The following is an 18,126-nucleotide window of genomic DNA, read 5'->3' on the forward strand; positions in this document are numbered from 1 at the left end:
ATGTTATGATCAAATCAATATTATTAGCATGCTCATCATTACAAATCATAATTATTCTTTGTGTCCCTTACCCAATTACCCCCTAATCTCCCTCCCTCTACCCCTTTCCCACCTCTAGTAACTATAGGTCTGTTCTCTCCTTCTGAAAGTTCAGCATTTTATTGTGTTTCCTTCCTTCCTTCCTTCCTTCCTTCCTTCCTTCCTTCCTTCCTTCCTTCCTTCCTTCCTTCCTTCCTTCCTTCCTTCCTTCCTTCCTTCCTTCCTTCCTTCCTTCCTTCCTTCCTTCCTTCCTTCCTTCCTTCCTTCCTTCCTTCCTTCCTTCCTTCCTTCCTTCTCTCCTTCTCTTCTCCCTTCTCCCTCCCTCCCTCTTATGAGTAAGGGCATGTGGTATTTCTCTTTCTGTGCCTGGCTTATTTCACTTAACGTAATTTTCTCTAAGCTCATCCATGCTACTGCAAATGGCAGAATTTCAGTTTTTTAATGGCTGAGTAGTATTCCATAGTGTACATATACCACATTTTCCTTATCCAGTCATCTGCTGATGGACATTTAGCTTGGTTCCATATCTTGGCTATCATAGATAGAGCTGTTATAAACATGGGAGTGCATCCCTTCAACATGATGATTTCCATTCCTTTGGGTATACACCCAGCAGTGGGATAGCTGGATCATATGGTAGTCCTACCTGTAGTTTTTTTTAATATTTCTCAATAACTCTTGACTTGGTTTTGCAACATAAAATCAATATCATCCTACAACCTTGACATTGCTCTCACTGAAGCACCAGATCTAGGTGTGGAATTCTTTTTTGTTTGTTTATTTTGTTTTGCTTTATTTTTTATTTTTATTTTTTGTTTTTTATTTTATTTATTTACATATTTTGTTTCTTTTCTTTTTTTGTTTTGTTTTGTTTTGATTTTAGGTGTGGAATTCTAAAAAAATGCCAAAGGCTATGCATCAATCAAGCAATCTCTCTTTCATTTTTGTTGCTATTGTTATCTTTATTGCTGATTCCTTTAAATAAGTTTATCCCAAATAAGGTGACAGGCTGCCCTTGTTTTCAAACAATTATGCTTTTATTACTATGTTATAATATCTTAGAGTGGCACATCTTAATTGCAATGGCTTACAGAAGAAGCAATGTTAATGAAAAAAATGAAAATTGAACTAGAAGTTTCCTTTTCTTAACCTTCCTCACCTATACTGAGTGATTTCATTTTAGTCACTTAACCTCTTCATTTTCCAGGCATAGCTTCTGTCACTCAACAATAATAGAGTTATTGCAAGGCTCAAATGAGACAGTTAATATGAAAGTTCAGGGAAAAAATGGGAAACACACCACAATGGAAAGGTTTCATTTTACATAAGGCCAAGGGCAGTATGCTATTATGAAAAGCTCATGGTTTTTGAAGTTAAGACCTAGATTTGAGCTCCAGTTCTGTTACTCACCAGGAAGTGCTTATTTAAGTAAACAACTCTCTCTGAGCCTTCAACTTTTTATCAGTATCTCATAGTTCATTCCTATCCTTCCTCTTGTAGTTGCTGTGAAAATTAAATGCAAATCTAAAAGCCTTTTAGAAACAACGAAAGCTAAACAAAGAATATTACTTGTATTTCTACCAGCACAGCCATTAATACTGCTGTGATGATTGCCATGGTTCCAGCTACTCTCATGACAACTTACGAGATTACTTATTCATTAGAACATAGATTGACTTACAGGAGTGACTTTATCACTGATTTAGCTTCAAATATAATTGGTACAGATTAATGCAATGTTAAAATAAAAATTGTGTTCATATAATTTGACTTTGTCTCACAGTTGAAAAAAAACATTAGTTCATCAAATATCTAAGTCAGATTTGGGAGATAACTGTTTAAGTTTATACTGTAAATAAGTAATGGTTGTAGTAAGAAAAAACATACCTTCTGAAAACATTTTTTTTTTTTTTTCAAAAGATGACCGGTAAGGGGATCTTAACCCTTGACTTGGTGTTGTTAGCACCACGCTCAGCCAGTGAGCGAACAAGCCATCCGTATATGGGATCTGAACCCGGGGCCTTGGTGTTATCAGCACCGCACTCTCCCGAGTGAGCCACAGGCCGGCCCCTGAAAACATTTTAACCATTATAAATCACTGAGTGGCAGTGATATGTGTGCTTAGTGCATCAAACTATTAAAAAAGACTGCAGAGTTTTTGCCTAGTTACAGCTTCTAGAAATGTTTCAAATTATTCAAACTGCATTGTTTTTAAGTGTTGTTTTCCCAGATGTAAATGTCAAGGCTCCCAAGTTGTCCAAACTAATGAGTTATGTTTTTATTTCCCAGCTATCGATGTGCCAGATGTTACTCTCAAAACTTTCTTTCCCTTCAACATTTCCTTCTTTCAAGCTGGGGTAAGTAAGAAAAGGGATGGTAGGCAGAAGAGTAAGAAAGTGTAACTGTAGGCAGAGTCAGAGGAGTATATTAATAGAATATGGCATTCACTTCAATTGGATGTGTGTGTATTGACTTTACCCAAAAAGAGGTGTGGCCCTTGTCCTTGGCTTCTGGGAGGTAATCTTTGTTTGCCTAAGAGCTTTGGACTAGCCAGACAGTAACAATGTGACTTAGGGTGGGGGCTTTGGTCATTCAGTATCAGTGGACCTGGACAATGAGATCAACCACTTGGGCACTCATGCCTATGTAATGAAGCTCCAATAAAGTTTCTTAACATATAGGTTAGGTGAGCTTCTTGGTTGGCATACATATTACCACATGCTGAAACCAGAAGAGTAACACACTCTGATTCTATCAAAAGAGGACAATAGAGCTCTGTATTTGGCATTTCTGCTGGACTCTGCTCTGTATGCTTCTTCCCTGGGCTGATATTGGACTTCCTTTCAAAAAGGCACAATGAGTTTAAATTTAACCAGGGAGTTGAAAAACTTGTACACTAAAAACTACAAAACATCGCTGAAAGAAATTACAAAAGACAAAAGTAAATGGAAAGACATCTCATGTTCATGGATCAGAAGACATAACATTGTCAAAAATGTTCATACTACTCACAGCAATCTATATATTCAATGCAACTCCTATCAAAATCTCAATGGCATTTGAAGAAATAGAAAAATCCATCCTAAAATTCATACAAAATCACAATTAGCCAAAATAATAATAAGAAAAAACAAATTAATAAATAAAGAAAGCTACAGGCCTCACATTTCCTAATCTCAAAACATGTTACAAAGCTACAGTAATTAAAACAGTATGGTAATAGTGCCAAGACAGACATATAGACCGATGGAACAGAATAGAGAACCTAGAAATACATCCTTGCATATATGGTCAAATCATCTTTGACAAGGGTGCCAAGACTGCACAATGGAGAAAGGATAGTCTCTTAACAAGTGGTGCTGGGGAAACTGGATATCCAATGTAAAAGAATGAAACTGAACCCTTACCTTACATCTTATACAAAAGTTAACTCAAATTAGATTAAAGACATAAATGTAAGAACTGAAACTCTAAAACTCTTAGGTGAAAACATAGGAGAAAAGCTTCATGGCACTGAATTTGGCCATGATTTCCTGGATATGACACCAAAAGCACAGACAACAAAAGCAAAAATAGACAAATGGAACTACATCAAACTTAAACAATTCTGCATAGCAAAACAACCAACAGAGTGGAAAGGCAACCTGCAGAATAGAAGAAAATATGTGCAAATTGTATACCTGATTCTGATAAGGGATTAGTAATCTAGAATATATAAAGAACTCCTACAACCCAAAAACAACAAAAAAATAAATAATTTGATTAAAAAACATGCAAAGGGATTTCACTGTATTAAGAGGTGGTACCTTTGATAGGTGATTAAGTCATGAGAACTCTGCCCTCATGAATGGATTAATGCCATTATCACAAGAATGGGTCAGTCATCATGGTGGTGAGCTCCTGATAAAAGGGTGAATTTGGGTCCCCATTTTTTCTGTCTTGCACTGTCACTTGCCCTTCTGCCATATTATGATGCACACAAAGGCTGTTGCCAGATGCCAGAGCCATGCTGTTGGACTTCCTAGCCTCCAGAACTGTGATAAATCATTAAAAAAAAAAAAAAATGGGCAAAGGAATTGATAGACATATCTCCAAAGAGCATACACAAATGACTAACAGATATATGAAAAGATGCTCAACACCTCTAAATATTAGGGAAATGCACACCAAAACCATAATGAGATATCATTTCACACCTATTAGGATGATTACTACAAAAAAAAATCAAGTGTTGGTAAGGATGTGAAGAAACCCTTATGTACTGTTGCTGGAAATGTAAAATGGAGTCGCTGTTATGGAAAACAATATGGAGGTTCCTCAAAAAAATTAAAAGTAGAATTACCATATGATCCAGCAATCCCACTTCTGTGTATATATCGAAATGAAGAGAAAACAGAATCTCGGAGAAATATTTGTACACCCACATTAATTGCAGCATTTAATCACACAGCCAAGAAGTCAAAGTAACCTCAATGTCCATTAACAGATAAATGGATAAACAAAATGTGGTATATACAGACAACAGAATTTTATTAAGCATTAAAAAAGAAGGAAATCCTGCCATATGCTACAACATGAATGAATGTTGAGATCATTATGCTAAGTGAAAGAAGCCAGTCACAAAAAAGGCAAGTACTGCATGATTCCATTTATAAGAGGTATCTAAATTAGTCAAATTTTTAGAAACAAGAAGTCAAATGATGGATGCTAGGGACTGGGGAGGGGAGGAAAAGAGAAGTTCTTTTTCAATGGGTACAGAATTTCAGTTTTGCAAGATGAAAAATTTCTAGAGATTTGTTGCACAACAAGGTACATACATACTGTTAACACTACTGCAATGTACACTTAAAAATGTTGAGATGGTAAATTTTACATTATGTGCTTTTTACCACAATTTAAAAAGAGAGAGAGAAAAATAAGTCACCGTGAGTTTAGAGTATGATGTACCCACTCTGTTCAAACAGATAACAATGATGAATAAAATATAAAGATGTAACACCTAAATGACAAAGCCAGGATCAAAGGAAGCTAAGCATCCCCATGGAATAGAAACACCAAGCACTGAGCAGGTAGCAGCTTCAGTCCTGAAGGAGGTGGTGTGATCGGCAGTTCTGCTCCAGTCAGGTAGATGGAAATAAAAACCACCTTGTAAGATGGGGGACCAGAGCCAGGCTACCTGCTAATACCAGGGACTGGAATAAAGTTTTCCTGCTCTAACTCTAGGAAAGCTGAAATAAAAAATGCTGCTACCACCTTTAAGCAAGATGCAGTCATAGACATATTCTCACAATAAGAGTAACTGGACCCCATCACACTCTAGCTCAGACCCCCTGTCCTAACCCCAATGTTACCCTCCAAGGATAGAAGCCTTGAAATGACTCTGTTTAACAATCTTTTATAAACTAGGGCTATGAGAGGCTGCATAGAGGCAACGGAGAAAGTGAGAGCAGACCTCAGAAGAGGAAGCAGACTGGAGAGAGGGAGAGAGGGAGAGAAATGTGCCTGCAGACCAAAATTCCAAACACATGAAGAACTGATTCTAAATTCTAATCTAATTTAAACCTAACTCTAAAAATGACAGGCAACAAAACCAATGATTAAAACATGAATTCATTACAAGAGAAATTAATTTTATGAAAAAGCCTGATAAAGTATGTTAAGAATGCTCAGAGAAATAAATGAATTAATGACTTCCTGTAAAAAGAGAGGAAAAAAAGCCATACATAGTAAAAACAGGAAGAAATAAATCATGAACAGGTAGATATTAAACAAAAACCATTAAGCCATTAGACATCCAAAAATGAAAAACATCATGATTGAAATCACAAAACAGATGTCATATATTCTAGACTAGATGAATTTGAAAGTTTCTAACATAAATCACATAATACATAAGTATTGTCAGTATAAGAGACTGCAAAGCATGATTAAGAAGTAAAATGCCTACTGGGTAAGAGTTAAAATTTTCCAGAATTGAAGAAATGTGATTCTTTGGATTAAAAGTACATTCTAAATTCCTAAAAGATAAGATAGATTCATAACTATATATTATAGGGAGCTTGCAGAACATGAAGTATGAAGAGAAAAAAATCCTTAAAAGTTTCCAGAGACTACCAACAAAGGAAGGAATATTGAACTGACAGCAAACTTCTCACAGTCAGCAATAGATGCCAGAAGTCAATGGAATATTATTTTCCAAATGCCGAGGAGAATATTGTTCTACTCAGAATTTTACAACTATCTGAACTACAACTCAAGAGTATCTTTGTCCTGGATACCAGGACAAAATGAATTCACCATCCACAGAACCTCACACACAAAAATGATTTGGTTTAGAAGACAAGTAAATTCACAGGGGCCAAATTTGATACACACGCAAACAAAAACTATATGCATAGAAATTTAAAAGACTGGTAAATTTAATGACTAGCTATAACATAACTAATTGTACATATGATTTTATTTTAAAATGCAACTAATCAAATTGGGGAGAAGGGTAGTGATTACTAGCAAGAAAACATTCTATGGCCCATGAGCTGTTTGGAAGACAGAGCACTACAACTATTCAGCAAACTGTGTAATTGTGTATGTATGTTAAAAAAAATAAGAGTAATCACTAAAGGAATAGAAATATAACCTAAATTTGCAAACTAGAAGGAGAATAGAAAAGATAGAAACTTAAATAATGCAACAGAAATTTTTTAAAAAGAGCAAAAAGTAGATTAAAAAATACAAACGATGATGGTAAAATCCAGATACATTAATAATCTCGTCAAATATATGTGGATTACACTCACCTGTTAGAACACAGATTTTTAGAATGGATTTTAAGATTGCAGCTCTATGCTACCTAACAGTCATTCTCTCTTCCTGTCTCCTGGTAAAGGTGGGGAAATCAGAATTAAGAAGAGAATTAATTCTTAGCTTAAATACAAAGGGAAACCAGGTAAATAACATTAAGTAAATGAGACTATTTGTGAATTTCTCTTGGCTTCTAAATTAGCTTCTTCAGGATCTCTTCACTTTGCCCCACCCACTACTCCCTCTATGAACCCAACTACAGCGTTTCACATGAAATAGGAAATTGCCTTTCAAATGACTTCAGCCTTAATGCATACCAGAAACACCTCAGCTAAGGTTAACCGTCTGTTTTTACCTGGCCACAAGGCACCCACTATGCTCTCCTTCCAGGACATACTCCCAGATGAGGAGCAGTTCAAGGCGTGATGAGGCTTTTCTACCCAATTCTCTTCCAGGTCTGTCTTCCCCAGTCATGGCCTCCTTTAGTCCTATAAAAAAATCTTCAGGCCTATACCTCCTGTTTAAAATTTAAAAGTCAGCATTTACTCCTACTGATCCTATCTAGAAAGAGGGTGATTTTGGAAGTAGGGACGCTGATGACCTATGTCAGTGATACCACACCTATAATTAAAGGAAAATTGTTCTTAATATTCTCACAGTACCATAAGCAAGGAAAAGCATTGTGATTCTTGGTTTGAGGCAAGTTTGGTTTAAGGGGAGAGGAAAACTGAAAATGTAGGTAGCCCACACTGCTAATTCAACAGGTGAATACTGTCTTTACAAAGATGTTAGCTCCAATACAAAAAAGCTCCTGCAGTAAAATTCTCTAGTCAAGAGTTTCTTAAAAATCCCCTCATATGGGCTCAAGCCCACATTTGATGGAAAATGTGTTTATCTTTAAGTATTGTTTGGGGACAGAAGCTGTTGAAAAAATGCATATGTACACATATAGCACAGTTGGTCTTCCCTATCCGTGGGCTTTTTATCTATGGGTTCCACATCCGTGAATTCAACCAATCTCAAATTGAAAATACTTGGAAAGAAATTGCATCTGTACTGAACATGTACAAACTTTTTTTCTTGTCACTATTCTCTGAACAATACAGAATAACAACTATTTACATAGCATTTACATTGTATTAAGTATTATAAGTAATCTAGAGATGATTTAAAGTACAGGGAAATGTGCATAGGTTATATAAATACTATGCTGTTTTAAATCAGGAACTTAAGCATCTGAGAATTTTGGTATTCGTGGGAGGTCCTGGAGCCAATCCTCCACAGATACCAAGTTATGACTGTATATAAATATATATTTATAGATCTGAATATGTTCATGGGTAAAATGGTAACTTTAAGAATTCTAATATGAATGACAGATGTATTGTTAAAAAGCAAGTATAATGTGCCAGAGATTTATTAATCGAATACTGAAAGAGCCTAATGAAAACTATTTGATAACTAATTTAGAATCTAGTAGGCATACATGAATAACCTTGTGTTATTTACTGAGATCATAGAGAGTATGGGTGACAATCCATAACCATGATTTTCAGGGAATTTTTTTTTCATGAACTACAAATAGGAAATGCTCATATGAGAGAGCAGAAATTATATATATGTATATACAACATTCAGTGCAGCTCGAAAGTGAGACAGGCATCAGAATAGCATTAACTACTCTTTTTGGGGGGTGGGGGGCAACTGGCCAGAACAGGGTTCTTACCCTGACCTTGGTGTTATAACTCTGTGTTCTAACCAACTGAGTTAACAGGCCAGCCCCTTTAACTACTTTAAAATACAAGGGGTCTTCAAAAAGTTATTGGGAGGATTCAAATTATCTTTTAATTCCATTTTTCCATGAACTTTTTGAATTATCCTTGTATGTCAGTGCTGATAATATAGCCATTGATGCTACCTAATTTTGTCAGTTTTAGGTTTGAAAGAGACAATAGACAACATGGTATCCAACACCCTCATTTTAAAGGTCCCGAAATTAAGCCAATAACAGGAGGTGATTTGCCAAAAGGGATATCTGCATAGTAACTGAAATGCGAATAAAACCCAAATATTCCCAGTCCGTAATCTAGAGCTCATTCCGTAAATTCACACTGCCTTTGAATTCAACAGTTACTCTGAGAATCGACTGTATTAGGTACAACACAGATTTATTACATAGAAACAAAAACAATATATTCTGAAAGTTCTTTCTCCACAATACGATAGAGAAGACTACCAGACAAATTGAAGAATTTCTCTTCCTAAGCCATCCTCTGTGCTTGAAGGAGAACTAATAGAAGAAAGGAAAAAATGGCTTATTCCTTGAATTAAACAGGAAAGTAAAATTCAAAAGATAAAGTACCTAATAGAAGTGGAAGCCAGACGTAGAGAATTTATATCATATGGAGAGTAACTAGCTTTTTCTCATTCAACAGGACATGACCTTTATACCATTCTAAATCATAAAATCCTCATAATAATCCTGAAAAATTGGATCAGAAAATATAAAATGACTTCAGCTTCCAATTTTCTTCTGTAAAGAGTAACCGTTCCTTCATTACCTCTCGGTGCCAGTTCGCACAAGACACACACACACACACACACACACACACACACACACACACACACACGCATGCTGCAAGGTACTTACTGAGCTGTAGAGATAGCCTTCGCCATTCATGGCCACATAGAGGCTGGCCTTCACCCCTTGGATGGCCACCACGCGCAGGCCCACGGGAATCAGATTAAACAGGGCTAGAGGGGCAAAAAAGAAGACAGAGAGGAAGGATCAGCGACCTTTTAAATAAATCATCTCGCTTCTTACAATGATTCCCTTGAGAATTAAAACCTATTAATGGAAATAGGTAGGGAAATAGAGAAAGAAAGAGAGAGTCTAAGAAGGAAAAGAACTGGCTTTCTGTCTCTGCATCACCATTAATTCCCTATGTAACTTCAGGTAAGTTACATAAACTCATCCATAATAAAGTGGTTAGATAAGAAGATCTCTAAGGGCTCCACCTGGATCTGAAAGTCCAGGATCCCTGCTCCTCAAAATAAACATATATTCAAACAATGTGCTATAACACACAAATACAACAAACAAATATAACCAGAGGTGAGGGGTGCTGACCCTCCGTTCAGGTGAAAATCCACATATAACTTTTGACTTCCCAGAAACTTAAATATTGATAGCCTGCTGTTGACAGGAAGCCTTACTGATAACATAAACAGTTGATGAACACTTATTTTGTATGGTACATGTATTGTATACTGTACTATTACAATAAAGTAAGCTATAGAAAAGAAAATATTATTAAGAAAATCATAAGGAAGAGAAAATACATCTATAGTACTATGCTATATATTTATTTATACTGTAAGCTTTTTCATTGGAAAAATTCCGTAAGTGGAACTGTGCAGTTCAAAGCTGTGTTGTTCAAGGGTCAACTGTAATTTGAACCCCCGAATTCTCAACAGTAGAAAACATATTTCTAGCCATAAGTAATAATAAAATATGATCTTTAAAGCTTATGCCAGAAGTTCTACTTTAAGTCTTTTCCCTGTGGTCCTGAACATTGTCTTGAACACAGAAGATGAATGCAAAAATCACTGACTCACTGGTACCAACACGGGGCACAGACAGAACTTTTCTCATGATATTCCCATTTTTTCTGTGTAAATGAAGATAGATAAATAGATGGATGATGACTGATAGATAGCTTAAGCTATAATGGATATATTTTATATCTAGGGGAGGTATATATACACACAAAAAACCATTAAAAATTAACTTGGCATATTTAGTTCAACATCCTAAGATGAAACGGGAACATGCTTATAGTCTTTAAGTATCTGAGTTACCCATTATTCAAAACACTCAACAGTCTATAAATCCACTTGGAGAAGTAACTCATACATCAGAAAAAGATAAATAAGAAAATAATCTTCTATTTTTCTTCCAACAATGTATTTCCATGAATTATATATCCCTGGCACTATTCCAGTTACTTTGGGGATTATAAACTGAGCATAAGCAGAAAACATTGCCCCTACCCTGAAAAAATTTACATTACATATTGGAGGAAAACAATCACATAGGTAGGGTCTGTAGACAGCAACATGGATATGAATTAAATATGTCATGACTGCACACATGAGAGAATATCTCTGCAGTTCACTTTCATATCCTCACTTAGAAGTTCTTATCTGCCTTTTCTACGGATAAAATTCCCATGAGTTTTCGTCTTCTTGGTTTTGAATATAACATACACATAAATTAACCCAAGGGCCACCATTAATCAGGAATACTTCTATTTTTCTGGGCCTCTCTCAACCTGGGATGGTAAGCTAAACACACACACACACACACACACACACACACAAATGCACATTCATACACACAAGTATTTGGCTTCTAGTCAAATTTTCAGTTGAGAGTTGTAGAGGATCAAGCCTTAGACCAGAAGTTTAGCGGAACAAGATTCAATTCCTGTCTGTTGACATTGGATCAGTCTTTTTGCTTCTTTGAACCTATTTTCTCATTTGTCATGAAAGTTGAGACTAGATCTTAGTAGTTGCTGAAGGATTAATTGTTGGCTCAATTTAGATCTGAACTAGTTTTAGTTCATCCTATATTCTTACTACCGTCCTTGTGCTACTGAAATAACTTAAGAAATATAAGACCTTAAAGTCTAGTTGGGGAGAAAAAGCTAAAACATATGGAATAATCTGATACAGTGTATAATTTACTCCTATAATTAAACGTAATATATGCATTCTATATATATTCTCTATGTTACAGAAGTTCAGGAAGATGGAAGATCTGTGTGGCCTAAAGTGTTAAGGAAATGCCTCACAGAGAAGATGGGGCCTGGGTTGACACTCAAAGAAGGAGCAGAAGTTGAGTAAACCAAGACAGAAGAACATTTTAGGGGGGCAGGAAGTTAGGTGGTTTTGTACAGTAATGTGTCTGTGTGCAGGAAGGGACTGGCAGACTGGAAGATTTGATTCATACTGGGAAGAAATGTGAAAGAGGACCATGTAAACAAAGTAGGGATAATGTAAATAGAGCTGCAATGATCATGGGAATTCAGGTATCCTTCAACATGATGATTTCCATTCCTTTAGATATATACCCAGTACTGGGATTGCTGGATTATATAGGTTCTATCTGTAGTTGTTTGAAGAACTTCCATACTGTTTTCCATAATGGCTGTGCTAATTTACAGTCCCACCAACAGTGTAGAAGAGTTCCCCTTCTCCTGCATCCTCACCTGGCATTTGTTGTTCTCGGTCTTTTTGATAACAGCCAGTCTAACTGGGGTGAGATGATGTCTCAATGTGGTTTTGATTTGCATTTCTCTGATGACTAGTAATGCTGAGCATTTTTTCTTGTACCTGTTAGTCATTTGTATGCCTTCCTTTGAAAAACGTCTATTCATCTCCTTTGCCCATTTTTTAATTGGGTTATTTGGTTTTTTACTGTATAGTTGTTTGAGTTCTTTGCATATTCTGGATATTAATCCCTTGTCAGATGTATAGTTTACAGATATTTTCTCCCATTCTGTAGGCTGTCTTTCCACTCTATTGATTGTTTCCTTTGCTGTGCAGAAGCTTTTTAGTTTGATAATAATCCCATTTATTTATTTTTTTCTTTTGTTGCTTGTGCTTTTGGGGTCTTATTCGGAGTTTTGCCCAGTCCTACTTCCTGGAGTGTTTCCCTTATGTTTTCCTTTAGTAATGTTATAGTTTCAGTCTTATATTTAAGTCTTTAATCCATTTTGAGTTGATTTTAGTATACTGCAGCTCTATTTACAGTAGCCAAAATATGGGACCAACCTAAGTGTCCATCAATGGATGACCGGATAAGGAAAATGTGGTATATATACACAATGGAATACTACTCAGCCATAAAAAAAGAATGAAATTCTGCCATTTGCAGCATCATGGATGAGTCTGGAGAAAATTATGTTAAGAAAATTATGCTAAATAAGCCAGACAAAGAAATAGAAATACCACATGTTCTCACTCAAAAATGGCTGCTAGGGAGGGAAGGAGGGAGGGAAGGAGGGAGGGAAGGAGGGAGGGAGGGAGGGAGGGAGGGAGGGAGGGAGGGAGGGAGGGAGGAAGGAAGGAAGGAAGGAAGGAAGGAAGGAAGGAAGGAAGGAAGGAAGGAAGGAAGGAAGGAAGGAAAGAGAGAGAGAAAGAAAATAGACCATAACAATATGTTGAACAAACTTAAGGATACTAGAGATAGGTGGGAGGGAGGGAAGGAGCTTAGGAAGTGATCGGTCAGGTAAAGGGCATAAAGAAATATCACAATTTGTAAGAATGAATATGCTAATAATAAATAATAAAAATTTTTAAAAAGTAAGGATAAATAACTGAGTCTGTCACTATAATCTCAGAGATCTAGACTACCCAATGGGCAACAATGTGTAACACATAAAGACTGGAACAGCAATGCAGACAACATAGTTTCTAAACTCATCACTAAGAGCTAGTTGGCTTTGAGCCATTCATTTAACCTCTCTGCCTTATTTTTCTATCTATATAAAGGGCACAATAATCCTTACTACACAGAGTTGATAGAACCAAATGTACTATCACATTCTTGAAAGTGTTTCATACACAGAGCTGTGTCTTCTCTATATGAGTTACTTGTCATTAATGCTTATTCTTCTGCTTGTCAAATATGGTTACCATGGGGCTACTGTAAAAACTGACATATTGCCTCAGTAATATTTTTTGAATTTATATACAGCAGCTTGCTTAATGCTTTAAAACATAATACTTTATATTTATGCATCCTTTAATTTTCTAAGTGCTGATATATTTGTCAATTGAATTTGATCTTCAACCATAAACACTATGACAGAATAATTACCTTAATTTTTAGCAGCAGGACAGATTCAGAGAGGTAAACCAGTGAAACTGCATCTGAATAAAGGTTTTCTGACTGTCTAATGTGGTTATCTGTCCAAAATATCATATTTCCTCCTTATTTCCTTTTAATTTCTGTTAATATTTGTTCTTGCCCTCTTGCAAACTAGTAGACAATTCAGCTACATTTCCCTACATATCCTGCAGCTAGATGGACTCAGTACTGGCCAATGGAGATGTAGGCAGATGGGTCTTTACAATCCTGAAGAACCCTTCCTTAGAGACAACTTAAAGTTGTCCTTTTCTCCTCTTCTCAAACTTTTGCCTTACTGCTATTTGAATGGGGATGTTGTAGCTTCCTCATCTCAGACCATAACAAGGGCTACTCCCGAGTGAGTGGTGGCAGGTGAGCTAGAGGGAGCTGGGTTCCTGGGAGCTTTGTGGAGCACTGGCACCAGTCCAGCATTTAATTACCAAGACCTGGCTTTTGTGAGAGAAATAAGTCTTTGTTATTTTAGTCTGTGCAATGCAGAGCCAACCCTAAATCTAGCTGATAGAGATTGCTAATGAAAACAGTATTAACATGCAAGGTAAGAGCTAAATGCAAGGTACTTGCACATTGTAAATAAAAGCAGCTACTGGAAAATATCACGTTCAATGACAATTCTCATGAGAAAGACTAATGAAATCCAAAATTGTTCATAACGTTTTTCTAAAATAAAGACTTCCCAGGACAAATGCTAAAAACATTGGTTCATGTAGCTGAAACAAGAAAAAAGGCACTATAAAGCTTTTGCTATGTGAAGAGTGTGAGAAAAATGCCAAAACTAGGCAGAGACAGAAACTAGAAAAAAGAAGAAACCTGTTTGAAAGTTTTATATGAACGACAAGGTGATAATGGCTTTTAGATGGTATGCTTTGGGAAACTTACAAAGTCCATTAAAAAAGTCAGTAAATAATTTGAGATGAGACTTTTTTTTATTGGGAATAGCTGAAACTATCCTCTTTGGAATGGTCTTCATCTGCCTCCTAAAATCCTGAAAAGTGGCAAATGACTTAGCCTTTTCTATTATTAATCTTCAGTGTAGCGCCCTCTAGCTCCAGCTCACCGCAACCCTTCGTCCTCAGTGAGAATTCCTCCTGAGTCCAAGTCTTCCTCTCCATCCTTAAAGCCACTGTCTCAATTCACAGTAACTGGGCTACTTGACTCTACTTTGTTCTTTAAGTCCCTTGTGTCTTCTCACGCCATTTCCCTGCTACGTCTTGTAGGAATTTCTCCTTGTCAACAATACACTTTACAACCCGGCTCCAAACTTTCCAGCTTTTCACCTGTTACTCATTCCATTCAGTATAAGCAGCTTCATAGACTTTTGGCCATTGCCTAAGTTCCCCCTGAATAGTTAACTAGGCTGGATTTTGTCCTCTTATTTTCTCTATTGGTATGTGGAAAACCTACCTTCCCATTTCTAAATGTAGCCAACTCTTTCCATACTTTAAGGCCTTATTGAACCATCCCATGAGTCTTGCCCAAACCCTTCAGAGATAGTAGTTCCCTTTCCTGAAAGTGTTTATTTCATGTGCATATCTCCGTAATGGCATTGGAGTTATTTATTTATACCTCTGTCTCCATTTCCATAGCCTCCATTTCTCTTGAGGAGTTTCTGCAATGTCTAGCCCAGTTACACATACATAACTTATAAATGTTATTGATTGTAAGGGTCATAAAAAGACACATTATTTCCAGAAATTTAGGTTTCTTCATTGTAATGAAGTGTTTTTAAAATAAAAAGGGAATTAAAAACTTAAACCATCTCAGCCTGATAGTCAAGGTCATGTATAATACAACATGCATTTCTGCTTCATGGCACTATTCATTCTAATATATTTATTTATTGCTTCTAGTAATTTAATCTTCCTTCTCCTACCTTCTAAACTGCATGATTTTACTTACTTAGTTCCCTCTGCTTGAAATGCCACTCTCACTATTATCTTCACACTGAAACTTCGGACATGCTTAAAATGACATACCAAATACCAAGTGCTTTCTCTCACTTCTCAGCTGCCCTAATCCTTGATCTAGACTGTATTTATCACAATTTATAATTATATTCCTTTTTTAAAAAATCTGTCTTCTTTTCCAATCACAGCTAGATTGCAAGCTCTCCAAAATTAGGATCACATTTAAATCACACTTATTTATTTGGGGGTTGTAGAGGAGAAAGAGAGAGAATATGCAGGATAGTATATGTTTTATTTATATTCGGGATCCCAGTAAACATTTGCTGAGAAAAGACCACAATTATATGCCAAATAGAGTTCAAGTATCTAATCTGACATTCAGGATCTTCTCAATCCTGTCCTTTCTAAAAGAAGTGTCTCATTCTAAACCTTTTTGTAAAGTTGACTCCTATATTTAGAAAAAATGAAATAATGGAGTTATGTTCTTGGGATCCATAAGCCAAACTATAACAGAATCTCATGGAGAAAAGGTACGGAAAAAGTAATGAAGGGAACGACTAATGTCTCCAAAAAATGGTGCTGGGAAAACTGGATATTCACATGGAAAAATAATAAAGCTGGACCCTTATCTTATACCATACACAAAAATCAACTCTAAATGGGTTGAAGACTTAAATGTGAGACCTGAAACTGTAAAATTCCTAGAAGAAAACATAGGGGGAAAACTTCTAGACATTGGCCTTGGCAATAATCTATTTCTTGGATCCAACACCAAACATACAGGCAACAAAAGCAAAAGCACAAACAACAAAAGCAAAAAAACTCAAAAGCTTCTGCATAGCAAAAGAAACTATCAACAGAATAAAAGGGCAACCTATGGAATGGGAGAAACTACTTGTAAACCATATCTAAAATATATAAGGAACTCCTGCAACTCAACAATGTCAACCAAAAAAAAAAAAACCCAACAATAAATAACCTAATTAAAAAATAATGATAATAAGAAATTAATTAATTAAAAAGAAAAAAAAGCAAAGGACTTGAACAGACATTGCTCTAAAGACATACAAACTGTCAATAGTTACTTGAAAAGATGTTCAACATCATCACTAATCATCAGAGTTACGAGCTGTGATGCTAAAATAAACATTTCTAAATTATAGAAAAGGATCCATTTTCATTAATTATGCTACAGGAAAGATTCAATAATCCTCCTCTTTTTCTACAAAAATATATTATAAAATTGTCATATGGAAAGTGATGGAGTTTGGATGTGTTGCCCCCTCCAAAACTCATGTGGAAATTTGATCTACAATGTGGCAGTGTTTGAAACTGTTTGAGTCATAGGGACGGATCCCTCATGAATGGATTAATGCTCTCCCTGGGGGAGGAGGGGTAGTGAGTGAGTTCTCGCCCTATTAGTTCCCTCAAGACCTGATTGTTTGAAGGACCCTGGCACCGCCTCTCTCTCTCTCTTGCTTCCTCTCTCGCCATGTGATCTGTCTATACCTGCCAGCTGTCTTCTACTTTCCGCCATGAGTAAAAACAGCCTGAGGCCCGTGCCAGATGCAACTGACCCAGAATCGTAAGCCAAACAAACCTCTCTTCTTTATAAATTACCCAGTGTCGAGTAGTTCTGTTATAGCAACACAAAACGGACTAAAACAGAAATATACTCAAAAATTATATATCAAAAATAATGGAAAATAAATTTATAGACTTGCAGCTATCAGGTAATTAATTAAAATATTTTATTATTTTCCTGACTTTTATAAACTTTGTGATTTCCAGCTTTTTAAAATTTAATATTTTGTGATGTATTTTCTTACACTAAATAGTCACTTTTACACCTAATTTTCATTTTATTATATTATATTTATTTTTTTCAAGGAGGTACCCCAAATCATATCTTTAGGACGTGCAAAACTCAAATCAGTCTCAGGTTGAAATTTAAGTGGAAGGAGATAACGAGGGAAAAGTATCAAGTGAGAAAAGGAGAACTGAAGAGATTACATTCATTAAATGCTTACTTTTATTTTCAAGCATCATGCTAGGCATTCTGACATGCAAAATGTCATTTTATGATAAACTCAGTATTTAAGTATGTGGTTTCCTTCATTTCAGGGTACATAAAAATTCTCACTTCATTTTTGGTACAAAATGAATAAATGAAAGGAATGAAAAGTACCATCCTAAACTTTGGCTTAAGACTCTATCCTCAGGTAGTTGAACTCTCTCTCATACAGCACCTTGTAAAGACCTCTATAATTTCCCTAATTCAAAAATCATTCATTCTTTTTGTAAATATTTATAGATCACTTACTATATGCCAAATGTCATGCTTGGGTTTGAGAAAGAGTGATAAACCCAACATATGTGGTCCTGCTGAATATACCTTCATCTGTGAATCTTTCTGAGGCTCCCACTATTCTATGGACAAGTTGA

The 18,126-nt window shown here is 35.9% G+C and overlaps 1 protein-coding gene across 2 annotated transcripts in view; it reads right to left on the reverse strand.

The window, feature by feature from the left end:
• FGF12 (fibroblast growth factor 12) overlaps positions 1-18,126 on the reverse strand; it is a 367,576-nt gene that overhangs the window by 169,010 nt on the left and 180,440 nt on the right. For both annotated transcript variants that reach the window (XM_063107151.1, XM_063107144.1), the window contains exon 3: positions 9,491-9,594. In XM_063107151.1, the coding sequence (XP_062963221.1) occupies positions 9,491-9,594 (104 nt within the window). The remainder of the gene's footprint in view (positions 1-9,490; positions 9,595-18,126) is intronic.

The sequence above is a fragment of the Cynocephalus volans genome, chromosome 1, assembly GCF_027409185.1.
Source record: "Cynocephalus volans isolate mCynVol1 chromosome 1, mCynVol1.pri, whole genome shotgun sequence".
NCBI lineage: Eukaryota > Metazoa > Chordata > Mammalia > Dermoptera > Cynocephalidae > Cynocephalus > Cynocephalus volans.